General features: G+C 36.4%; 2 protein-coding genes across 13 annotated transcripts in view; one reads left to right on the forward strand and one right to left on the reverse strand.

Annotated features, from left to right (window-relative positions):
* The window catches only part of LOC128602540 (SH2 domain-containing protein 1A-like), an 11,132-nt gene extending 1,781 nt beyond the window's left edge, over nucleotides 1–9,351 (forward strand). Inside the window, exons 3-5 of one of the 4 annotated variants that reach the window (XM_053616425.1) lie at nucleotides 3,044–3,185; nucleotides 8,212–8,274; nucleotides 8,424–9,351. In XM_053616425.1, coding sequence (XP_053472400.1) covers nucleotides 3,044–3,185; nucleotides 8,212–8,237 — 168 coding nt within the window. In that variant the 3' untranslated portion in view covers nucleotides 8,238–8,274; nucleotides 8,424–9,351. Of the gene's footprint in view, nucleotides 1–3,043; nucleotides 3,186–8,211; nucleotides 8,315–8,423 lie in introns of those variants that run through there. The other 3 variants (XM_053616427.1, XM_053616424.1, XM_053616426.1) reach the window with 3 other exon arrangements.
* A 1,260-nt stretch (nucleotides 9,352–10,611) lies between these two features.
* LOC128602537 (interleukin-5 receptor subunit alpha-like) lies at nucleotides 10,612–26,368 on the reverse strand. 9 transcript variants are annotated; one of them, XM_053616419.1, is made up of 13 exons: nucleotides 26,280–26,368; nucleotides 23,141–23,272; nucleotides 16,714–16,753; nucleotides 16,488–16,550; nucleotides 16,343–16,365; nucleotides 16,184–16,232; nucleotides 14,900–15,002; nucleotides 14,582–14,769; nucleotides 13,585–13,718; nucleotides 13,360–13,504; nucleotides 13,161–13,272; nucleotides 11,875–11,956; nucleotides 10,612–11,683 (listed from the first exon to the last, which is right to left on the reverse strand). In XM_053616419.1, exons 4-13 carry the CDS (start codon nucleotides 16,540–16,542, stop codon nucleotides 11,618–11,620), a joined length of 957 nt encoding a protein of 318 aa, XP_053472394.1. In that variant the 5' UTR covers nucleotides 16,543–16,550; nucleotides 16,714–16,753; nucleotides 23,141–23,272; nucleotides 26,280–26,368; the 3' UTR covers nucleotides 10,612–11,617. The 9 variants fall into 9 exon arrangements, with proteins under 9 accessions (XP_053472394.1, XP_053472389.1, XP_053472393.1 ...); XM_053616414.1 differs by having other exon boundaries at nucleotides 16,488–16,564; XM_053616418.1 differs by having other exon boundaries at nucleotides 16,714–16,756.
* Between the last annotated feature and the right edge of the window lie 373 nt (nucleotides 26,369–26,741).

Below are 26,741 nucleotides of genomic sequence, written 5' to 3' on the forward strand. Positions count from 1 at the left end.
GATCTTCTGAAAGCATCTTTCATTCCCTTGTGCTGCCACCTTTTTAACAAAATTCTCGTATAGGGAAACACATGGCATCTGGCCTATAAATATATATTTATTGCAGTTCAATTGTGCTTTCTTTTATTCCACGGTTTATCATAGTTTATTGGGTATATTAGTAATGATTTATTCGCAAGGTGGCTTACTTGGTAGCATATTTGCCTCACAGAGTTGGGGGCTCGAATCCCACCTCTGCCCTGTGTGTGTGCGGTGTTTGCATGCTCTCCGTTCTCCCCGTGCTTCAGAGATTTCTTCCCTCAAAGTCCAAAATCATGCACTGTAGCTTGATAGGCATATCCAAATTGTCCATAGTGTGTGAATGGGTGTGCAATTGTCCACCCCATCCAGGGTGTCCCCCGCTTTGCGCCCTGAGTTCCCTGGGATAGGCTCCTGGCTCCCCCACAACCCTATTTAGGATAAGCAGTATAGAAATTAGATGGAATGGATGGTAATGCTTTACATTAAGGTTCTCTTACCTAACATTATTTACTGTGTTACTTCATACAACCATAAGTAATGTTAAAAAAGTAAGTTAATTGACATCTGTTTAAATGTTGAGTAACACCTGCATTCACTAATGTTTATTCAATGCATTAAGCATCAATATGTTGTTCGTGTCAGTTATTGTGTGACTGATGTTTCATTGCGTGTATAAACGGTGAATGCAGGTGTTGATTATTTGGCCCGTTTGGTTTATTATTTAAATAATTAGTTAATAGGGAAACTTAATGTCGAACCTACTGGCTATATTTTAAACATTAACTGAAGTCTTCACATGTTTGAAAAATATACGTACATGAATCTGACCACAGTATTTTCAACAAGCCTTCTCTTTGGAGCTTTTTATCAATGTCAGTGTAAATCATACATGCAATGCCTCCTTTTATCACATTAAGTATACCTTGATTTTTATTGTAGCTGCATAATGCAAAGCACAGACATGAAATATACAGACGGTCTTCTAATCTTACGGTTAAATGTCCACACTAAATGTGAGCTGATCAAAAAAAAAAAAAAAACCCACAGGAAAGAAGGTACACCGTGACTTCTGAGTGACAGACGACAGATATATGCCCAAGGGTTATGCTTTCATGTCTGTGGTTGTTTGTTAAATCGTGATCTGTCTTTAGACCATTCCCACATTCCTCTCTCTCTCTCTCTCTCTCTCTCTCTCACACTCTCTCACACACACACAAAACACCACACAACATCACACAATAAACGCAGGCGAATACTATAATAAATACAAGCCCAATTCCAAAAAAGTTGGGACACTGTGTAAAATGTAAATAAAAACAGAATGCAATGATTTGCAAATCTCATAAACCCAGATGTTGCTCTAAAACCTGTGTATACCTTTCAGCACTGATGCTGCCTTTCCAGATGTGCAAGCCGCCCATTCCATAGGCACTAATGCACCACCATACCATCAGAGATGCAGGCTTTTGAACTGAGCACTGATAAAAAGACAGATGGTCCCTCTCCTCTTTAGTCCTCTTTGGTTTAGAGGATGCGGTGTTCATGGTTTCCAAAAAGAATTTCAAATTTCGATTTGTCTGACCACAGAACAGTTTTCCACTTTCCCTCAATACATTTTAAATGGGCTTTGGCCCAGAGAAGACGGTGGCTGGATCATGTTTACATATGACTTCTTCTTTGCATGATTGAGTTTTAACCAGCATTTGTGGATGGCACGGTGGACTGTGTTCACAGACAATGAGTTCTGGAGGTGTTTTTGAGCCCATGCAGTGATTTCCATTACAGAATCATGCCTGTTTTTAATGCAGTGCCACCTGAGTGCCCAAAGATCACGGGCATGCAGTATTGATTTTCACCCTTGTCCCTTGCGCAGAGATTTCTCCAGATTCTCAGACTCTTTTTTATAATATTATGTACTGTAGATGATGAGCTATTCATAGTCTTCACAATTTTACGTTGAGGAACATTATTCTGAAATTGACGCAGTTTTTCACAGATTGGTGAACCTCGGCTCATCTTTACTTCTGAAAGACTCTGCCTTTTTTTCTTAAAATGGTACATTTACTCAGTTTAAGCGTTTGATATGGTTTCTATGTTCCATTATGAATAACATATGGGCTTATGAGATTTGCCAATCATTGCATTCTGTTTTTATTTGCATTTTAAAGAGCGTCTCAACTTTTTTGGAATTGGGGTTATATGCTACAATATATATTTTTAAATTGCTTAAGTTAAAGGAGAACTGAGCAGTGAGTTAATTCACTTAAGACTAACTTTCATAATGACTAATTTTAGTTCTTTTTTCCTCTTAAGTGTTTTTCTGTTTTGAAAGGATTTTACTCATGATGAATCAGACATGAGTCAAGCCTGGTTAACTTCAACTATTATGGGAGTAACAGTTAGACTTTCAATTTGTTTACATTTCAATATACACTCACCAGTCATTTTGATCATTCAGAAGTGGAACCCTATGTATTCTTTTGCTGTTCTAGCCCAATTACCTCAAGGTTCGAAATGTTGTGTGTTCTGAGATGCTTTTCTACTTTTTGTAAAATGAGTCATTTCAGTTACTGTAGACTTACTGTCAGCTTAAACTCGTGTGGCCATTCTCCAGTGACCACTCTGGTGACAAGGCTTTTCTGCCACAGAACTACAGTTCACCAGTTTTGTTATTTTTACACACCATTCTGTGACACAGTTGTGTGTGAAAATCCCGAGAGATCAGCAGTTTCTGAAATATTTAAACCGGCCTGTCTGGCACAGCCTGATGTTTGTTAACTGAAGGTGTTGAACTGTATCTGATTGGCTGATTGGATAATGACATGAATGTGCAGGGGTATATTAAAGCGTCCGACAGCATTCTTCATGGAACCCCTAAGATCCATGAACTTTATAGAAGTCATCATAATGAAATCAGCAAATTCACGTCTTTATAATTTTGACCAATTATATTATGCTGCCTTTAATTTCTAACTGTATTAAAGAATAAATATTCTCCCCATTTTTTTTTACACCTTTGAAGACTGAAAACAAGGAGAAGATACAATGGTTCCAGTCACTGGATAAACTCATTGAATCCTACAAAAAGATTCCCCATAACATGGTTCCTCTTCTGTATCCGCTTGAAAAATCACCTCTATATGAAGAGGAGAGAGAAATCGGAGGTGAGTTTGTGTGTGTTTGTTCTGTCATCAGGATTTGTGGTAAGATACCAGATTGTGTTTGATATGAGGAAGCTTTCAAATTAATAACTTCAAAAGCATTTCTGTGCGAGTAACCACTATCAGATTACATCTACAAATGTGTAAAGCACGAAAAAAAATAAATCAAGCATGAAGTTGCTAAAGGAGTCAACAATGAATCAAGTGAAACTAGACTCAGTTTCCACTAATTGACCAGAAAGTACAACATAGTTCTAAGAAAACCAGAGAGAGCCACAACTACACATTCAAATATAGAGCTGTAATTTAATGTGTGTGCTAGAGCATGTGCTCATGTGTAATTTATGCTAATCAGGAAAGATATAAGACTTCAGAAAATATAACCAAACCTTTTAACTGTTGTTTTTATACAGAAAGACATTTTAAGCCTAAATCAATTCAAGTTATGTTCTAGTCCTCCTGATATACAGTCATTTAAAGTCACTTAAAACTTGTTTTGACATTTTTTTTTTTTAAACATGGAAAGATGATTCATTGCTTGTTGTGTTTTCTACAAAACACTGACAACAGACTAAAGTGCAGAAGCATGTGCTCACTTTTATCCTCATCAAGAGATCCGGCTTAAGTGAATATTTCTTCTATAACAGCAGTACATTATCGTTCTACATAAACAGATTAAAATATTTAATTAATTGCTGGCATGGTGATGTTTTCTGAGGAGACCTTTATTTAGCATTTACAGAAGGAGTCTCTAGTGTAGTGCTTTGTAACAGTTAGAGATATAGTTTTAAGTTTGACATGAGAGAGCCTACAGGATCGAGGGCTTTGTGGTTTCTCTGTAACAAGGCAAGCTGCAAATCAATGCAGTGGTAAATAAATGCCTCATACGCTGTCTAAAAGCAAAACCTCATAATATCTGAGCAAGGTTTTGTATTCAAATTCTTCTTTCAGGACAGCACTGAGAAAACAGATCAGTATGACTGCAAGACATTGAATTATCTTGTAGTTTCATGACATTAAATGAATCCGAAATTTCTGGTTTCAGTTAAAACAGCAACATGTCACAAAAGAAAAAAGCTATCCACTCCATTTGAGGTGCAAACTGCTTCTCTGTTTGCTGAGAAATATGGGAAGCCAAACAACTCAAAAGCTGGTCCAAACTGAGCTACTCAGAAGTCAACCAGTCAACAGCGCTGGGAGGTCCAAACTGGTCTGTGTACCTGAGCCACCCACTGAGCAGCGCATCGCAAAATAAACTGGGAGAGACTAAATAGAAAATCATTGGCTTACTTACAGCCATTTAAATAAGCTTACAGTTATGTGTTCCTGCCCTTTAAAGATAATCTGAATATGAATACACTCTGAAGACCTCTGAAGTCTGAAGACCTTTCTTCTGCTCATAAACTGTGTGTCGCTTATTGATTCTTTCAAGGGCTTTGTCAATTCCTTTAAGACTTTTAGGACTATTTAAAACATCCTATGCAGATTTGGGAAGAAAATAACACTTATAATAACAAAACAACCTATTTACTCACATGGACGCACACGATATGAATAGGCTCACATGCACTCTGCTGCCAGAGTGCGCATCTGAGACGGCGTTAGTGACACATTGTATATTATAGCCATTATATTTGTGTTACGAAACAGGACTTGGAGACAGGAAGTAAGTGCAGGAGTACAGTCTTTATTTGAACGTACACTAAAGACTTACAATGAAAAACCTATCCCTCAACTCGGGATGAAACGTGAAGCACAAAACTTAGTACAGACTTATGCCTAGAACCAGTAGCTTAACTCATGCACCAAACATACATTTAACTCAGGCAGGAACACTCCTCTAAACTGAGACATGAGCACATCTAACTGTGGCCTGAATACATCCTTTAACTAGAGCATGAACACATCATGTAACTAGAACACGAACACATCATTTAACTATGATTAAATGACTTACAGGGCAGAAGCACTCTTATCTATGACAGGGCATAACCACTCTTAACTAGGACAGGGCATAACCACTCTTAACTAGGACAGGGCATAACCACTCTTAACTAGGACAGGGCATACACAATCTTAACTCTGGCATGGCATAAACACTCTTAACAAAGTGTAAGCTAAGGAACAGGAAAACAGACAGAGCATGGCAACATCACAACCTAGCACCATTATTCATTCCGTCATCTTCTCCGTTAGTCCTTACACCATTAGTCCTGTCCTGTCCTGTCCTGTCCTGTCCTGTCCTGTCCTGTCCTGTCCTGTCCTGTCCTGTCCTGTCCTGTCCTGTCCTGTCCTGTCCTCTGCTCTGCTTTAAGTTAATGCCGCGCGATGTGCGCAGCAACGCGAGGGGTTTAAGTAACCAGTCTCTTGATTGCCGACAGCTGGCAACACTTGACACAGCTTTAGCATCCATGCGCACTTCAATCACGTGCACATGCGCGCTCTCAAGCCGCTCGTGAACGTTGTCACCACAGCGCCATCTGCCGGCAGCACCGTAACAATTTTAAATAAATCATTTTATCAAATGATCATAATCACATCGATTCATTTTACAGTCCTACTAGCCTATTATTTCGAGTACAAAAACCTTTTTATTTGGGTGAGGAAGCTGGCGTTTTGAGTGGGATTTTCACACCCTGTCATGCTGGTGGCTATATGCCACTACAGTAGACGTATCTTGCGGTATTAAGGTTAAAGATTAATCGATGAATTGATCATTGATTTAAATGACGATTGATCATAGGAATTTGTGTAACTTGACATCCCTACTTCTCACAGAGCTTTAAAGTTATTTGCAACAAAATATGACTGCATGTTGTTTTGGGAAAATAATCAACAGTGGTGTGGTGTGATGTGAAATTACTGTTACTACCCTATAACTGATTATTTTCAGCACATTCTGAAATGTTTTGTTCATATAATATTACAGAAATGTGCCAACAACTACAATTTTGTTTTTGTTTTTAATTGAAGGATGTCTTGTCATACATTTTATCCATTTAAAGTTGCGTCCAATGTTGTGGAACATCTGTAAGACAAGTTAGTTCTAGGGCTATTCTCAGAATTTAGTGCTCTTTCAGTGCTCTTTCAGTGCTGTACGATGATGCTTGCTAGTTAGAAAGTTACTAGCTATTTCTGGACAAAATTTAAAGCCCATTTCCTAGGATGAATGAATGCTGTAAATGCATCATGCAGCACAGCATCTGTCTTATCTTATCTGTTCAATCCAAATATATATATATATATATATATATATATATATATATATATATATAGGTACATCCCTAATGTAAAAACATTTTCTGTCTCCTTGAGTTGCATACAAAACTAAATCATATTAACACTATGTGGCCAAATGTTTGTGGACACCTGACCGTTACACCTGATTTTCCCATTCCCCCAGTGCAGCTGTAAAAACCTCCACTCTTCTAGGAAGGCTTTCCACTAAATTATGGAGCGTGTCTGTGGGAATCTGCCCATTCAGCCCCAAGAGCATTAGTGAGGTCAGGCACTGATATTGGTTGAGGAGGCCTGGGGTGCAGTCTGTTTTCTAGGTCTTCCAAAATTCCTCCAAAAGTACAGCAATGACTCATCCAGAAAGTCACAAAAGTGCCAAGGACAACATCAAAGGACCTACAGGCCGCTCTGGCATCAGTAAAGGTCACTGTTGGTCATATTAAAGGCGCCAAAAATCGCATCCATTGAAGAGTAGCAAGGTGAAAACCACTGCTAACCCAGAAGAACATTAAGGCTTGTCTGAATTTTGCCAAAGCACACCTTGATGATCCTTAAACTATTGGGAGAATGTTCTGTGGACTGATAAGTCAAAAGTGGAACTGTTTGGAAGACAGGCATCCCGTAACATCTGGCGTAAACCAAACACAGAATTTCACAAAAAGAACATCATACCTACGGTCAAGCATGGTGGTGGAAGTGTGATGATGTGGGGATGCTTTGCTTCCTCAGGGCCTGGGCAACTTGCAATAATTAAGGGAAACATGAATTCTGCTCTCTACCTGAAAATCCTAAAGGAGAATGTCCGGTCTTCAGTCCGTAAGCATAGGAGTAAGTCCTAATCCTAGAAGTAAGTGAAAGACTGATCTCCAGTTATCAGAAACATTTGGTTGCAGTTGATTTTAAGTTTAAGGGGGTACTTAGTTTTTCACATGGGTGATAGGTGTTGGATAACTTTATTTTGCTTCAATAAAATAATACAAAAATAAAAACTGTATTGTGTGTTTACTCAGGTAGACTTTGTTTTATGTTGTATTTCATTTGAAGATCTAAAACTATTTAGATATACACACATAAAAAAAAGAAATCAAAGACATTCTATACAATTGTGTGCTTCCAACTTTATAGCAACAGTTTGGGGAAGAACCACATATTGGTGTGATGGTCAGAAAGAAGTGGAGAGAGGCGAAAAACATTAAAAAACAAAAGGATATTTTCCTTTTTAATCTGTTTATGTGGAAATAACTCTCAAAAATGTTTCATAGACACTTAGGACTAATATAAAAAAAAGACCAGCTGAAAATAAGAAGATATGGATATTTAACTTTGAAACGTTTCTCCCAGATAATAGAACATTGATGACAGAAGTATTTTGAGGGGAAAAACATAGATGCATTATTGTCTCCTTGAACTCATGGTGTTCATATTCTGTACATCTAAAACACTGAATAGTTCATTGGCATATTCAGTCACTGTTTGCACCAACAGTTTTGTTTTTTTGAATGTCTTACTCTTGAGTTCAAAAATAAGAATATATGTCCATAGTAAATATTTGAAGTTGGTTAGAATCTAAAGCATATCATTTAAAAATAATTATAAGTTGATAATTATAAGCCATTATTGCATTTTGTTTGTTTTGATTGTCTTTTTGTTGCTCTAGCAGCTGTGCATGTGATTTGAATCACAGCCCTCAGTAGCAGATATGTAATCAATCATAGAGGAGTGCATCTTATCTCTTCACTCTTCACTTATTATTTACCTCTAACTCTTTTTTCACTGTGTGTTCATTTATCAGCAGAATCAGCCTACATGGAAATGTGATGCTCAAGTGTGACCCACTGAGAGGGAGTGTGTCTGTGTAAATATTTTTTTTTCTTTTCTAAAGTACTTTTAACATGTAATGCAAGCATTTGTTATCTATAAAAATGAGTTTATCCTCAGTCTATCTTTGTTTACCTGGCGCATTTATATCTCTCAAGTGACCCTACAGGCCTTCTGTTATTTAAGGCCCTGAAAATATTCCGCAAGATGGCAGTGGAGCAACTAAAATATGTGTGGTGGATGGCACACCTTCACTTCTAACTTCCCCTAAAGTTCAGAAGGAAGTTTGTAAATTCAAGGTACCCACCCACTACATGACAGCAAGTCTGTGTGATGCATTCTGTGTTCAGGAAATTTCCGATCGAAAGGGTTCAGTCTGTGCACTGGATTCAGGAAATTCCAAAAGAAAGAAACTGAAAATACAGTTTAAACTGTAAATAACGACACTTATTTCTTGCATTTATTAATCACAATGTTTACAACCTGCCCTATATCTAGTGGACAGCCATTCTTCTCTAAGCTTTGCGAAGATGTGTTGTTTAGTTTTTATACAAAGTGAAGTGTTTAGAATGCACGGAAAAGTGATACTCTGCACAAAGTATCTTTACTAGATAATTTTTCGATAAAATACATGTAATTTTATTGATGATAAACCTCTTGGAAGGAAAATACCAGACATTTTGACAAGATGTTTGACAAGAATGTTTCAACATAAATAATGGATGTGCCAAAATGTGCAAAATTCCACTTGTCAGGAGAAATGGCAACAATTACTACTTACTATCTGTATTGTTTATACAATGCATGTTAATTAACTAAGTTAATGTATTTTTTTTTACTTTGCCTAAATCTCTCAAATAAACTGCCAAAAAAAACCCCAAAACATTTTCCTTTCTTTTTCTATTATTTCTTTCTTTTCTTTTTTATTATTTCTATTTTATTTTATTTTATTTTATTTACTTGTGCTTAAGTTTCTGTTCTCCATTTTAGGATCTATATAGGAGAGCTGTGATTAACGTTTTTAAAGTTACAGTTTTGACATGAAATGTTCTAAATGTTTAGTATGGAGGCCTAAGATGCAATAACAAAAACAAAGTAAAATAAAAATAAAAAAACCTGGTGATTTTGCAATGCAATACATAGAGGTAATCACTCAAACAAAGGAAAATTAAAAACAGTCAAGCAGCCTGCATTAGACCACTTGAGATGGAATGACCCATAGGTGTTATGGTCTCATTGCTATTGTAATGACTTTACAATAATTTCCAATAACAGTAAAATATAGTATGGCTGGGGGCCAAAAATAAGACATTTTTTGGAAAGTCCCTGACTGTGGGCAAAAGCCAGCACTGTCTAGGGATTACTCACAGCATGCGGCTTTCACACGTCATCCATTCTAGTAGAGCGTGAGATATATATTATTTTAGGAAATGAATTAATAAAACAAAGAAGTAATCTGATGAAATTTGGATTATTTAGTTTGCAGTGGGTCACATGATAAATGCATTTGATAAATCAGTTAAGTGCACCAATAAATTTAGGAGAGTAACATGACATGCTATTGCACTTTACAATATCTATAAACGTGCATATATTTTTTGTATAATCTATTTCCTAGTACTACTGATCTAATTGTAATGACGAAGAGTAAAACCGACAAACTAACATTTATAGCGATGAGGCATCTAAGTGGTCACTTCCTTTTATTGGTCTTTCAACTTTACAAAATCAAAATGGAAATGAAAGCAACTGCTTATTTTTTTGTTTTTCATTGCACACACTAAAAAAAGGAAATTCATTCATTTTTCATGAAATTATGTTTACAAAATAAAACACTGACTAATGTTTCCACTTGTTTCACCACACAAAACCTAGAAATCATATATTCATAAATAATAAAAAAAAATGCCTAATGCAGTACAACTTAGTCAATGTGGAAGTAACAGTACAGGCTACTCTATAGGCTAGTTCCTGGTTTTCATAAAATATATGATGCTGAGTTTTTCAACCACCATGTCGTCCTCCTTAACCGTCACCCACTTGCAACATAAAGCACATAGTGATCTATATTAGCAGTACATTAGGCACTAACGAATCTTTAATCTACCCTTCTTGCTTCCACCCAGTAATTGGCAAATACATCTGGGTCATTCCAAATTGTTCATTAATTTTAGACCAAAAAGAATCTGAAATGATGTAAAGGAGAAATATGAGATTTTAGTGTATGTGTGTGTATATATATATATATATATTTTATATATATATATATATATATATATATATATATACACACACACACACCCACACACACACACACACACACCCACACACATGCATACACACAGTATATATAAAAATGTAATTTGATGATAAGTATTTTATGATCATTTTAATTTGTATTTCTTTATTACAATAAAATGAATGAACACAAAATACATGACATGCATGTGAGCATCCTCAACTTACAATGAATTTTAGTACACAGTAACTTTAGAAATATTCATTATGAAAGAAAACAAAAAAAAATCATTAAAATTGAATTAAACAGAAAAGGATTTTTTTTTAAGAGAAAAAAAAAAAAAAAAAAGAACAAATCAGTCCTATTTCAGACTTGTCCTGTCTAAATGTACTCAGAAATATATGTTCTATTTTGAGATAATAGGAAGTATGAAATATAAAGCATACAGTGCTAGATATTACAAAACTGGAGTGCACATAAATACAGTGGAAAGTACCCATGTGAAATGCTCTAATGCCTTTAAGGGAAGGATGTGACATTCATAGGGTTACTAAAAAAATACTGTGGTAAACAGTGTAGCACTTGAAGGAAACTCAATTTAAATTAAATACTTATTATTAACAGATACAACCTATTTAATATTATACATTCATTATACATGTATCTTTACATCGCTTTACATTTCTGCATGGTTGGAAATAAAATGTGTCAGAGCATTCTACTGATTGCTATAAACACAGTGCTGTAGTATATTGTGGTATCTACACATATCTAAAAACCCACAGGCCTATTCATGTAATGTCCTGATGTCAAAATTTGAAAACAGTATATGTGAAATAAAACATGGAGCATAGTGCATGCGAGTAGCAATACTGTTGCCTGTAATGTTTTGTGGGGAAAAAATGACGCATATGGCGATCGTAAATAAACCCATTTATAACCACATGTTTTTGCATAACTCTTCTGTTGTAACCCCTCATTTACAATGAAAACCACTGAGACGTGTCATCTATGCAACATCCTCAAACTACTTAACACAACAGTATCTGTTTGTGTAGAGTCTCAAAAAGGCTGACCAGGTTGCTATAGTCGCTAACTTTTTTTAATGCTGGTTTAAAATACATTGGTATACAATGGTTCTTTAACCTATCACCTCAAGGATTTCGGCCCCTTCTTCGGCCCCTTCAATTTGTTTAGGAGGTATAACCTGGTAGAAAAAAGATAAACAATACCAATGTTGTTATTGTGAATCTCAATATAAGTCCAATAGGACACTGTGATATAAATATAAGGTATATATATATATATATATATATATATATATATATATATATATATATATATATATGTGTGTGTGTGTGTGTGTGTGTGTGTGTGTGTGTGTGTGTGTTAGTTTACCTGATTAAACTCATTTTTCTCAAGAAGCATTTGAACATTCTTGGATGGGTTTGGAATAGAAGGAAACAGCTTCTCAAATAACCTGCAGAAGTAAACAAGCATGTAAAATTTCAAAGCAAGATTAAATATATTTGCACAAATATATAAGAAATGCAAACGTATAAAGATTCAAATCATGTTATTGAATCTTTTTTTTGTGTGATTTGTTTTAGTTTAATATTCTTGTTAAATTCGTATTAATCTTATTCATTATTGTTGAGCAATATTCTGGGTGACTGCTAAACCTACTGTAGATGTTCTCAGAGACTGTATGTCCTCAGAGCTAATGCTATTATATTGCTATAGGACTTAGCTTGCTGCTACACTTTTCTCTATCCTTCTGCTACTGGGACTACACTGACATGTATTTAGAATTTCTGTAGCCCTATGTCTTGTGCTACTTTTTTTTGTGTGTGTTGTGCCATGATCCTAAAGAAACAACATTTTATTCCAGGGTATATTAATGAATGACAATAAAACCCACTTAACAAGACTTGACAAACTACAAGTGTTGTAACTAACAGTTATTTAAGTCTAGATCAATGTCGAGTTAGAGGATGCTAAGAAGACTTTGAAGAAGTGTTTGTGACACAGCTCAGTTGCATGTATTGACACCCACAAAACTCCATAAAAGTGCAAGTGCACAGACAGTTAGAAGCAATAAGTGAGCCATGAGGGTAATGATTATTTTGACTCATATGGCAATAAATAGATTTAAGAAAATATAATATTAATAATGATAATAAGCAAGCACTAAATCTTCCATCAGCTGAGTCATTTGTTTACAGCTTGTAGCTATGGCAGACAGACAGACCAGCCTGGTGGCATTTCTTTTGTTATAATTTAATGATTAGTTTAATTTTTCTTAATTGATGGGTTTGTATTGGCTTGTTTTTTTTTTTATTATTTTATTTTTCATATACCTTACTTAATGGCAATAATATAAAATGACACTTTTCACAAAAATTTCTTAAAGATAATCTTAGTCCCTGACCTAGTGAACTAGCATGAGCATCTGTTTTTGTTAGAGACTCCAAACCACTTCTCTAAGTTGCTCTCGGTAAGGATGTCTGCTAAATCCTGCATATAAATAAACAAGCAACTTAAGCTCAACAGTGTTTTCCATATACGGAAGTGCAGTAATCCATGCAAATTATGATTTGAAGTTGATTAATTCAAAGTTTAAATTAGTTAGTCTTACATTAGTTAGTCTAATTAGAGTAAAAGGTGATATTAGAAATGTTTACCTTTGGAACTTGCAGACCAGAAAAATAGCCAAAAGAATCATAGGAAGCACAAACGCAATGGATGCAATCACACTTGCGTTAAGATGATAGATATTTCTAGATTGGCTGACCACTGTTTCAAAGAGCACACACATTTAACATTATTTTAAAACTTTACACTTATAACCAAGGGGCCATTTGATGCTTCAAAATGACTCACCCACGGCTTCACTCCAGTCACTCCAGTGTTGAGCAGAGGCACAGGCCTTGGACTGTTTAACCCTTATTTGAATAGTGTAACTCCTTGTTGGTTCAAAGTTTGTTTTGTTATATGCCAGCATACCCTTCAATGCATCCTCTACTTTCTAGGGAAAAAACATGTTACCCCTGCAAGCACTGAAAGTAAAATACAAACTAGAGGTATGAAATGTGCACAAATTCTTACCTCATTATTAATCTTCAACTCATAAATAAAACATTCTTGTTTTTGAAAACAACAACTTCTTGGCGGCAACCACTGTATCTCTAAGTTTGTTGACTTGATTACAGTTGTAATATTTTGTGGGGCATCCAGCTTCTCTGGAAAACAAGTGTTTTTAAAAAAAAAAAAAAAAATCTGATGTTGTGGAATTGCATAGAATGTCACTTTAAATGTCCAACTCATGTATAATTACAAAGTCAATTAGTATATATAGTTTTGCTATGTTAATGACTGTGCTTTTTCCCTAGACCAGACTTTGTTAGGCTTTGACCCATTCATGATTTGTGGGGACATGCCTTCCCCCCTCTCACCGTGGCATTTTGTAGGGCTGCAAATTTTCTGGGAATGTTTTATGCCTCAGTTCTATGTAATGAGGGTCTGCTTGTGGTAGACGTATGACCTGGTAATGTGTATACAGAGTGCATACATTGTATTTCTGGAAGAATTTAATTCTTAGGCTCTAGGGCACTGTGGTCCATACTTAGTCATCTTATTTTATTTTTATTTATTTATTTATTCATTATTTAATGTCAGTTCTATTCTGGATAGCCTGGAAAGCTGGATAGGGTTGAGTGAAATTTGTTTAGTCAAATAAAAGAAATATATTAAGAAATAAAAAAAATCAGCTATATGCATTAAAGCTGTGATGTATTTTATGATTTTACATAGTAATTTAGTTTTATGATACTTTCTGAAATGTGCAGTTGTATAACATTTAGAGGAAAAAATAAAATTCTATTGATAAAAAGGCTGATTTAAAAGTTATTATTATTATTATTATTATTATTATTATTATTATTATTATATTATTCTGTTTTAGGGTATCTGTAACTCTAAACAAGTAAAGCAATCTTTACAAAACATCATGGTTAATTATTGGGAAGTTAGATTGCTTGCATGTAAATTTCACATAATACTGGTACTTCTAGTGGTGTTGTGTGTGTAATAGAGGATTTCTTACCAATCTGTGCTAGATCATAAACATGGCAGATGCTGTACCAGTAACCATTTATGGAAATATTGACCTTAACAGCCACATCTGTCTCATCCATCTCATCTATCATCTTAATTTGGCCTTGGCATTCAACAAATTTCTGTAAACTTCCTGAGATACAGTTTAAAGGGTGGTCCTCTGTTGTGCTGCAAAATCTGATATGAGGACAAAAACATGTTAGTTATCTTTAAAATTAACAAAACTAAACTAATAAATATTTATATTGACAAGATGAATAACAGCACTCAGTAGGGACAACCTCAACTGAAATTTACCAACACTTACTGAAATGAAGCAGAATATTGTGCATCCTCAGCAAGTGAATCTGTGCTCCAGGAACAACTTAATAAATTTACATTATAAATCAAACATTGGATTTCAGGTAAACCTGAAAAAATGAAATCAGAAACCAAGGTGTCACAAGAAAAAAAATAAAGACTTGGCATAAAACATAACAATACTAGTTGACTTCTAGAATATTGCCAAAGACTATAGACTCAACAAGAAACTGAGCATAAATAACCACATTTAGTGGGTCTAGAAAGTCACCACAACCTTTTCAACATTGGGTCCTTTGGTTGTATAATAGTGTAGAACTTTAAAATTCAGATTTCCCTGATCCATGTATATACACACATTAACCACATTAGCTATGTGAAAATACAATTTATTATGAAAACAATTATGAAAACAAATTACAAAAAAAATAAGTAAATTGTATGCACATTGTATATATACAGTGCATCCGGACAGTATTCACAGCGCTTCCACATTTTGTTATGTTATCGCCTTATTCCAAAATGGATTAAATTCATTATTTTCCTCAAAATTCTACAAACAATACCCCATAATGACAACATGAAAGAAGTTTGTTTGAAATCTTTGCAAATTTATTACAAATAAAAAACAAAAAAAGCACACGTACATAAGTATTCACAGCCTTTACATGCAAATTGTGGAAAAAGTGAAGCGCTGTTAATACTTTAAGGATGCACTGTACATGCCTCCAACTTTCAATCCTCCTTTCCCTTATAACCAATTTAATCCAAACCAATGCATTCACAGCATTAAGGCCTGTGCAACTTTAATATCCTCATGAAATAGGAAATTTCACTTTTTTTTGTTGAAAACCCTAATATATCATGCCATCCAAGGAACACCATTCCTACGGCAAAACATGATGACAGGAGTTCAAGGAGAAATTAATCCTCCCAACTTTCCCTAAATGGGGCAGAATAAATAAGAAAATAACTAATGCACAATACTGCCATATTATTATCAGACAAGAAAAAAAAAATTGGAACCATCAGCCACATTACAGTGACCCAATACACCAAAGCAGTTCTACAGTGGATAAAGAACAGGAAGAAAATGCCCTTAAGTTGTCTATTCAGAATCCTGAAATGGGGCATGACCTTGAACAATTCTATAAGTTTTAGATAGAACCATTTTGAAGGGGAAGTTGACTATCTAAACCCACTGTACATTCTTTAATTTCATCAAAGTTCACTGATAACTGTGATCTCAATACAAGTCAGTAATTCTGTTAACTAAATGTAAATGAGTTACTTGAATTTATGTGATTCTCATGGTTCTTCAGTATTACAGATGTTTGAGCCTGATGAGAAAAACAGAAATACACATCTAAATGAGTTATTATTATTTTTTACTGTACATGGCATGCAAAATTACTACATAACAACCTATCCAAACATAGCAATTCAGTACCTCTTCACAGATGTCACATATATCTGCAACCAAAGTACAAAAAACAACACTGAATGATAAAATGTTTTTTGCCAATGAAAATAAACATTACGATACCAGGACACTTCTCCATCTCTATCATTTACTGAATGGAAAGATCACTAACCCTTTTCATATGCCAGAACCACGGAGAGAGTCAACAGAAGTCCACACAGCCTCATAGTAAACGCTGGCATGGTAACACTTTGATTAACATGTGACACATCTTTACATACGAAGTTGCCAGTAGTTCATACAGTATTTTGTATATTGATCGTGTGTAGCTTGTAGTTTAGAAAAGTCATAAAGTGATAAGAAACAATGAGAATGTGTCTAAATAAAATAATTCTTACCTCTCAGGGTCACTTCGTGTAAAGTTACAGAGACGAATTTCTGCTAAAATAATAAGTTACACAAGGGAAGGGAAATGCATAAGGTTACTGGAAAGCATAATGAGGAAGTGACAACAGGGGGGAGTTTCCACATGCTGTCTGCTACTTAAAGTGATAGTTTGTGTAAAACGTAACATTTAAACAAAATAGAGTTAGTCAGAATTCAACTGACAAACCAACTTAAAAATAAAATCTGGGAACAAAGCGTTAGAATTAGCATATTGCCATGTTATCTAGAGGCATACAGGCTATAGCAATATCAAAACACATAAACATTAGTGTAAAATAAGCAATTTTATTAAATGAATATGAAGTATTGCTAATAAGCTTCTTGTCTGCTACAATGACAGTATTTTTCCTTTCCACTGAAAGCCACAGAAATTATTAGTTTGATCTGCATCTATATATAATAGGTTTAGATTTGTTCAACTACCCTGGGTTGTTTAAAGACCTCACTAGTAACATGAGAACTAGTAGCAAGATGTGATTCATAAAGTGTCGACTTTATTTCAAGGGGTTTAACAGAAATATTGCATTAAACGTTTAAGAATTACAGCCATTTTTTTTTCCCCCAGAGTCCCTCCATTTTTACAGGCTCAAAAGTAATTGAACAAACTAACAATCATAAATATTAGGATTGTAGTACATCAGTATGTGTGACGTCACTGTAAGTGTATGTTACCATGGGGTCTGTCCCTCATCCTGCCCCTGGAGTCAGTGTGTTCAGTATAGCTCCCTGGTGCAGTGTATATGGTTGTCAATAAAGACACAATTTGAGAAGCTGAAGTCTATGACAGTTTGTTTCACATTATACGAGTCAAAATGGTGTCAGAAGTAAACGTCGATTGCACGCACAAGTGAGTTTTGTCTTCATGGGAAAAGCCTCCATGCATGTTGCTCTTTACTATGTACCTGCTAAGCTACATAAACAATCTCATCACACACACTAACCATGGTAGAGGAATTCCAAAGACCAGATCCTCTCATTTTCAATGAAAATATTACAGAGAACTGGAGTATATTCGAGCAGGAGTTTGATACCTTGCTGCTAATATTGCTGCTGCTCATGGGAACAAACCACATTGAACACAAGCAATCCATTCTCCTCAACCTCACAGGTCCTGAAGCCATTGAACACGAACAGTCCTTTGTTCATGCACAGGAGGTGAGAGCTCCCGGTGAAAATGACAGCATTATCATAAGCCAGCTGAGTCCAGGGAAGACCCTGACAGTTTAAAAAGAAAGTTCCATGATATTTGTGCACCTCACAACAGCGTCACCATGGAACGACACAAATTCAACATGAGATCACAGAAGCCCGGTGAGACGTTTGAATCTTATATTAGGGATTTGAGACTAAAAGTAAAAAGCTGCAATTGTGGTGCATTACACACAAAAAAAGCTTATTCGTGATCGATTAGTTTGTGGAGTACATAGTGACACTCTGAGAAAATCACTGTTGCGTGATCCAAAACTCACTTTAGCCAAGGCCATGTCAGTATGTCAGATCTATGAGCAAACTGAACAGCACACTAGAGACCCAGCAACACCCCAAACAACAACCACAACAACCACAAAAGTACAGAAATTGCAGATCAAAATACAAACCAGATGCAAAGCATCACCAACAATGAAAAACTGTAACAATTGCGGTAGTGACCACCCAGCTAAAAGAGATAAGTGTCCTGCATATGGTCAACAATGCAATGGCTGCAAAAAGTGGAACCATTTTAAGAAATGCTGCAGGTCCACACAAACAAACCAACCGAAGTGACGCTACACCAAAACCATCCACAATGTTGAACCACACCAGACAAACAGTGATGAAGGTGAATCATTCTTCATTGATGGAGTAACTGCAGAGAATGTTGATTCCATAGCTAACCTGACAGAGTGAATTGTACAGCACTGTACATGGTATTCCGGCAGAACTGAAAGTGGACACAGGAGCCAAGTGTAACGTGATGGATTTAGACACTTTCCAACACCTGCATAAAAGGGAACAAACTTAATGTGTCAGACACAACAAAGCTAATAGCATATGACGGCAATGAGCTACACACACTTGGATCAGTCACACTGCCATAATTGGCAGTCTAGCCAATCAGACTTACAACCTGGTGTTTTATGTCATCAAAAGCACTAAACAGCCATTACTGGGTCTACCAGACTTCTAACACTTAACAAGGAAGTCCACCAACTGAACGTGTCCAGTCATGACGAATTTATAGACAAAATTTTCAACAAATAAGCTGACCTGTTCAAGGATGAGGCAGGAAGGCTACCTGTCACATACTCTGTGAAAATTGATCTCTCTATTTCTCCTGTCATCCAACCAGCAAGACACATTCCAGTTGCCATGCAGGACAAGGTTAAAATGGAGCTTCAGTGAATGACCAATCTTGGCGTCATCACTCCCATTTCTGAAATGACTGCATGGGTCTAGTCCATGGTCGCTGCCCATAAAACATTTGCATAGGGCCCAGAGACTTTAACACAGTTTTGCAAAGACCACACCATCCATTGAGGACAGTTGCAGAAGTTACAGCCCAAATGTCAAATTCCACAATCTTTTCTGAGCTTGATGCAAAAAATTCATTTTGGCAAGTCTCCCTAGACCACAAATCATTACTGCTCACAGCACCCCTTTCAGTTGATATAGGTTCCTGAAAATGCCTTTTGGCATAAGCTCAGCTACTGAAGTTTTTCAGCACTCAATGGAACAAATATTTGCTGGATACCCCTATGCTGTCATAGTAGATGACATATTGGTTGGCGGACACACAGAAGGAGCATGGCGACAACCTACAAAGAGTGCTTGAGCGGGCCAGACAGGTGAATCTCAGGCTAAATCCACTGAAAAGTAAATTCAGACTGAAAGAACTGAGCTATGTGGCCCATGTATTTAGTAGCAACAGCCTACATACTGATCCATCAAAGACCAAAGCCATCAGTGAAGTGCCAAAGCCCACAAACATCACTTCTCTTCTAAGATTTCTCGGCATGTCAACTATATGGGCAAGTTAATCCCCAATCTGAGTGATATTTCTGCCTACTGTGTCAGCAAACACACAAAGACATGGTATGGTGTTGGCTACAACAACACCAGGATGCTTTCAATGCTTTGAGGTGAGGAAGTGCCTGACATGTAACCCAGTACTGTCATGATACAATTTTGACAAGCCCATCACTTTAACCGGCGACTCCTCACAGTTTGGTTTAGGGGCGGTATGCCTGCCTCCAACAAATGCTGCTTCAGCTTCAATACAACATCCTTGTCTACAAAAAAGGAAAACACATGTACATATCAGATATCTTGTCATGAGCTCCACAAGCATCAATACAGCAACAGTCCAAAGAGTTAAATACCTTTGAGGTAATGAATGTCTGCAATTGCTCACCATCAGGCATGGATGAACATAAATGTCATACAGGAGATGACCCTAGTCTACAAATGCTCATCAACACCATCAGACAAGGATGGCCAACCAAACTGCACAGTGTTCCCGCAGCAATGCGGCCATTTCATCCATACAGACATGAACTGGTCACAGATGATGGAATTGTGGGGAAAGGTCATAAAGTCATCATCTCAGAAACACTTCAGTTGGACTACACACAAATTGTACACAGGGGTCAACCTGGAGCTAAGTCTACTAAATGACGTGCACATGGCATATTCTTTTGGCCTATCATGTCAATCAACATTGATGCTCACATCGCATCTTGTGTCATATGCAATGGCACCAAGCCCCACCAGCAAAAGGAACCCCTTCATCTGCATGCTGTCCCAAGCATACCATGGTCAACAGTAGTGGCTGATATATCCGAGTGAGACAGTCACCACTGCTTGTTGCTTGTCGACTCTTATTCAGGCTGGTATGAGATCAATCAGCTCCACAGCTTGACCTCGGCAAGTGTCATAAAGAAGCTAAAGTGACACTTCTGTTCATGGGTCACCCCAAATCCTCTTCTCAGACAATGGGACAGTTTGTGAGCCATGAGTTCAAAGCTTTCGCTACAGCCTGGGACTTCATTCACAAAACTAGTAGTCAAAACTACCCTCAATCTAATGGCCTAGCAGAACACACATTTCATAGTGTAAAGCAACTCATGAAAAACTCCAAACAAGATGGCACTGACATCTATCTCAACCTGCTAAATCAATGAAATCTTCCACGAGATCCTAAACTCAGCTCACCAGCTCAGAGACTAATGTCCAGACAAACCCACACCACCCTGAAACTCCATAGCTCTTTGTTGGAACTTTCACCTCTGGCCTCCAGGGAGATCCATGTACAACTCACAAAGAAAAGAAAAGTTACGAGAAAACAAGTAAACAGCTGAGCACACTCTCAAAAGGTCAAGTTGTGAGGATGCAAACCCCTCAGGGGTATGATAGCAAATTAATGGAGAAAGAAGTCTACCAGGAACCAGGGTCTTACATCATCTTGTCTGGAGGAAAGGAGATAGGCACTTTCTATTTTTGAAAGAGCCTATGCCAAGTCAATCCATGTCCCAACCAAAGTGAATGATCCAGTTCCAATGATAAATGATTTACCCTCACAAATGGCCTCAAGTCAATTGACCTCTCAAACACACACACACAATTGAGAACCAGTCCTTACGTGACATAGTTTGGACTTACAGTTTCTCCTAACCCAAAACACAAAGAGTAAAAGACTTGAAATGGTGTTGAATTACACACTCATGTTTTATATCTTTGTTTATCTAGATTAAACAAACCAGTTTTGTGATTGCACAATACACTTGAAGCAACAGTTACTTTTTGGTATTGGTACTGATATTGTTTCAGATTTTATATGCCTTTGTTGTTCTGGTAAAGGTATGTGTAAAAAAAAAAAAAAGAAAAAGACGAGAGAACTAATGTTCATTGTGAAAAAGAATTTTGATTAGATGAATCACAGCTATGACTTCAAAACTGGTTTGTGTATTTTGGGACTATGCTTAGGAAAGGGGATGTAGTACATCAGTATGTGTGATGTCAATGTAAGTGTATGTTACTACAGGGTCTGCCCATCGTTCCGCACCCATATTGCTGCAAGATGCAATGTATATGGTTGTCAATAAAGCCACAACTTGTGAAGCTGTAGTCTATGACAGTTTGCTTCACATTATATGAGTCAACAAGGATTATTTTTAATACTTGGATGCAAATCTTTTGCAGTCAATGACTGCCTGAAATCTGGAACCCATGGACACCACCAAATGCTGAGTTTCTTCCCTTGGAAGGCCTTTACTGCAGCTGCCTTCAGTTGCTGCTGCTTTGTGGGTCTTCCTGCCTTTGGTTTTATCTTCAATAAGTGAAAAACATGCTCAATTGGGTTGAGGTCATCAGATATTTAAGAACGTTTAATTTTTTGTCTTAAGAAGCACTAGGGTTGATTTTGTGGTATGTTTTGGGTCATTACCTGTCTGTAAGAACCATCCTATCAGTTTTGCAGCATTTGACTGAATCCAAGAAGAAAGTATAGCTCTATACACTTTAGAATTCATCCTGCTATTGCTATCAGCAGTCACAGCATCAATGAAGCCATACATGCCCAAGCCACACACTGCCTCCACATGTTTGACAGATGATGTGGTATGCTTTGTAACATGAACCCTTCCTTTCCTTCTTCATACTCTTCTCTTCCCATCATTCTGGTACAAGGAAATCAGAAATGGTCAGGCTTTTTTAGTGGTTTTTAGCAAGTTTAACCTGACCTTTCTGTTCGTGAGTGTTACCATTGGTTTGCACATTGAGGTAAACCATCTTTACATTCATGAAGGTGTCTCTTGATTGTAAACTTTGACAAAGATATGCCTACCTCCTCCAGAGTGTTCTTGAAATGGCCAGATGTTGTGAATGAGTTTTTCTTAAACAAGGAAAGAATTCTGCATTAATCTACTTTAGTTGTCTTCCGTGGTCTTCTAGGCCTTGTGGTGTTGCTGAGCTAAAATTCTTGCAATTTCTCTGATAGGTCTGTTTTGTTTTTTTCAGTCTAATGATGGCCTCCTTCATTTGCATCGACACCTCTTTGGACCACATATTGAGAATTCCCATGAACAGCTACCAAATGCAAATTCAAAGCTTGGAATCAACTCCAGACCGTTTATCTCCTTGATTAGTTATGAAATAATTAAGAAACAGGCCACATTTGGCCATGAAACTGCTTTTTTGAAATTGCTTTTGAGTGGAGGGATTCTATAAAGAAAAAAATAGCTGCATTTCTTAAATGTTTAATGCAATATTTTGCTTAAACCCCTTGAAATAAAGCTGAAAGTGTATACTTCAATTGATTGCTTCATTTCAAATCCATTGTAGTGGTGTACAGAGGCAAAATTAGTAAAATGGTGTCACTGTCCAAATACTTATGGAACTCACTGTACATCAGGATGCTATTGACTGACTACAGCTCTGCTTTCAACAATATCATCCATGAAGAGGGTGTCCAGCTTCCAGTTCCTGGGTGTCCACATCTCAGAGGACCTCACATGGTCTGTCAACACCACCTCACTGGCAAAGAAGGCATAGCAGCAGTTGTATTTCCTGAGGACATTTAAGAAGGCTGGACTACCTCAACAGCTGCTGATGACATTCTACTGCTGCACCACAGAGAGCATCCTGTCCTACTGCATCCCAGTGTGGTTCTCCAGCAGCACAGCAGCTAACAGGAATGATCTGCAGCAAGTTTCTCAGAAAATTGTTACCAGCCCTGGAGGACAATCCCCATCTCAGGAAAGTAACCAAAATCTGTAAGGACTCCACCCATCATTCATCTTTTCAACCTTCAACCATCTGGCAGGCAATACAAGACTATCTATGTCCACACAACTAGACTGAGGAGCACCTTCTTCCCCGGGGCCAATGTTACAGTGAACCAGTCCCCCAGAATCCCTCCATAACTGCCTGCCTGCAATGAACAGGCTCTTACACTCCACATATCTGCTCACTGTACTGATAAATACCAGTCACAGACCAACTACACAGTAAAGTGATATCTTGGATATTTTGGATTGGCCTAGTCAATTTCCTCACTTGGACCAGTTGAGGTGCCGTGGCAGGACCTTAAATGGGCAGTTCATGCTCGAAAGCCCTATAGTTTGGCAGAACTAAAGCAGTTATGCAAAGAAGAGTGGGCCACAATTTCACCACAGCGCTGTGAAAGACTGATCTCCAGTTATCAGAAGCATTTTGTTGCAGTTATTGGTGCTAAAGGTGGCACAACCAGATTTACAAACAAACAATTTGGTGGGGGTGGGGTCACAAATGTAATAGTCCTTTTAAGTTCTCTATGTAATAAAGCGAGAAATATTTATATATACACATTATTTATATATACAATGCAAGACCTTTATATTTAGGATCAAAATACTACAGTAAGGTCAGTGTGTATTACAACACAAAGTTAGATTAGATGGTTTATTATATTTCAGATTTACTCTCTACCCCCAGGCAGGCATTTCATCTTATTATGCACAGATATAGAGCAGACCAAATATGAATTACAAAACTTCCACTTTACTGTTAACTTTTATTTCCTGTTCCTGTCAGCTTACCTTTTTTTTCTGCTGTCCCAAAGAAAAAAAATTGTATCATTCGTATCATTGTATCATATCAAGAAAAAATCTTCTTTTATGTTATGAAAAGTGACAGTATTTGGGTTTGGAATGACATGAGGGTAAGTAAATGAAAACAGAATTTAAATTTTTATGTGAACTATACCTTTAACTTTTTGATCAAAGACCTGACAAGGACATACAGACTAATATCAAAATACAATGGTTGCAGACACTTGGGGGTTTATTGTCCAGAAAAGAGAATTAAAAAGAATAAAAAAAATAGTTAAAGAACTAGATTTGCAAATAATATATTTTTATTTTAATAAATATTTGTCCTAACCACAACCAAAAACCACACTTGAGTCAAGGTTTTACCATGCTCTACTTTAAGTCTGAGACGGATAACTCTCCCACATTTAGGTTTATGAATCATTTTCTTAGATAAGTGGATTTACTGAAAGACCATCAGTAAAGCCAGGTGACCACGTTCATTACAATCATTCACAATATGCACACACTTATTGTCCATCTTCTGCCTAATATACTGAAAACGGCTCCGTTAATGTTTCTTGTCTCGTCACATTGTCAATAACACATTGCATTACATGAATCACATAAATGTTTGCATCCCTGGATATTACTGTCAGTCGTTTAACGTTTCTACGGAAGCCCTAAGCGGCCACGCATTATTAGGTTTTTTTTCCCTGTTGTTTTCTCGTGCTCTCAACATAACAAAAGTTGTTTTCTCGTGATCTCGACTTAATTTTCCTGTGCATTGGACATCAATCATCCCGAAGTCAATGGAATTTTGAATGTTTTTTTTTTGGTTAAATTCCAGAAATAAGGTCTGTGGTTAACACAAGCTCAATATATGTTCACGTTTTATATTATGCCATAAAATACATCAGTAATACCCCACTCAGGATTTTTTTAAAAGCTTTTACGTGTCTTGAAAAAGACGGTTGCTAACAAGTGGCTAAATGGCTATAGAGGTTGTCAGGGACATGTTTAAATAATTGATATTTGCTGCAAAAAAAAAAAAAAAAAAAAATCACTATATATGCACAGAAGGTTTATTATTATTTTTAAATGCAAAGCCAATTTTATTTTTTTTTCATTTTAAGGGAGAGCCAAACCTCAACTTTATAATTTTTTAATATCATGTAATTAATTAAGATATTGGATAAATTATGGGCATAACACAATTGAGAGAAGCAGTGGTTTAACTTTATTTGTTTTTTTTTAGAGAAAAACCATTTAACAACAGGAAGGAACATTGCGTAACAGGAATGTGTATCCGGATTGTGTGTGTTTCAGAGGGGGAATGTGTTATGATAAAAGCACTGAGTGAAAACCTGGGGACATGACGAAAATGTGTATTTTATCTAAACTATTATGGATTTCTCATGAAAAAAAAACAAAAACAAAACATTTAAAGAATAGGTTGGATATAAAGTCACACAAAAATGCAAAAAAAAAATGCAAAAAATAAAAAGAAAAAAAGATTTTAATCATTATATTTCATGATAAAGTACAGAGATAAAGAATGGGGACATGCAACAAATGCGATTTTTTTTTTAGTGTTCTAGGTAGTTTTTATTAATGTTTTTAATTAGACATTTTAAATTTGCAGTTATCTTAATATGCAGGACACTTTGCTTAAAAATAAAATGTATTTTAGAGTTAATTTTCATGCATTTTTTTTTATACATATAATGTCCTGGGGATGGAAATGTCACCCATTCGGTGGAATAGCTCCAGTCCCATCCACAAAGAGCAAGATTTTCTCACATTAAAATGATAATCAGAAAACAACTTTTGTTATGTCGAGATCAGGAGAAAACAACTGAAATAATAATAATAATAATAATAATAATGCATGGCCGCTTAGGGCTTCCGTACATTTCTGTCGTAAAACAGTTGTCAAATATTAAACTTTAGCTACCTGATTTACATCTTACCTTTCACTCTTTCACTGTTAGAACTGAAGTGCGGGCCAGATGTGTTTTCGTCCAGCACGTTGATTTTTTATTTATTTATTTTCCCTGATGCCACGCGATAAAATGGCACGTCCAATTAGATTTGAGCTTTAGATCACGTGCCGAGATTGGTGATTACAGACATACATTGATGCCGCATTGGCTGCTTTGACCCATCGCTGAGATATATGTCAATGCGTCCGCCATATTGGTAAGGGCAAGACTGCCCTATAAATAAAATACAAGTAAACAGGGGAGCTGCACTTTTTCTGGATAAAAAGCACAATGATGTTTATATTTCTCAAACGATTTCAATGTTAATTAATCTGTGTGGAGTACAAAAAACAGTTCTGTCTCCAGTTACTTATCTCGATAGTTAGACTTGGAAAATTATTCACTGTCATAAGGAATTGTGAAAACTCACGCTTGTCAAGCATAGATGTT

This window comes from Ictalurus furcatus, chromosome 26 (assembly GCF_023375685.1).
Source record: "Ictalurus furcatus strain D&B chromosome 26, Billie_1.0, whole genome shotgun sequence".
Taxonomy (NCBI): Eukaryota; Metazoa; Chordata; class Actinopteri; order Siluriformes; family Ictaluridae; genus Ictalurus; species Ictalurus furcatus.

What these genes read in the sequence shown, in the direction of transcription:
- LOC128602537 (XM_053616413.1), bottom strand. An exon ending in TATGTGACATCTGTGAAGAG is followed by an intron (nt 16,233 to 16,342) that starts GTACTGAATTGC and finishes TTTTCTCATCAG; the next exon opens with GCTCAAACATCTGTAATACT. An exon ending in AGAAAAATGAGTTTAATCAG is followed by an intron (nt 11,684 to 11,874) that starts GTAAACTAACAC and finishes TTTTTCTACCAG; the next exon opens with GTTATACCTCCTAAACAAAT.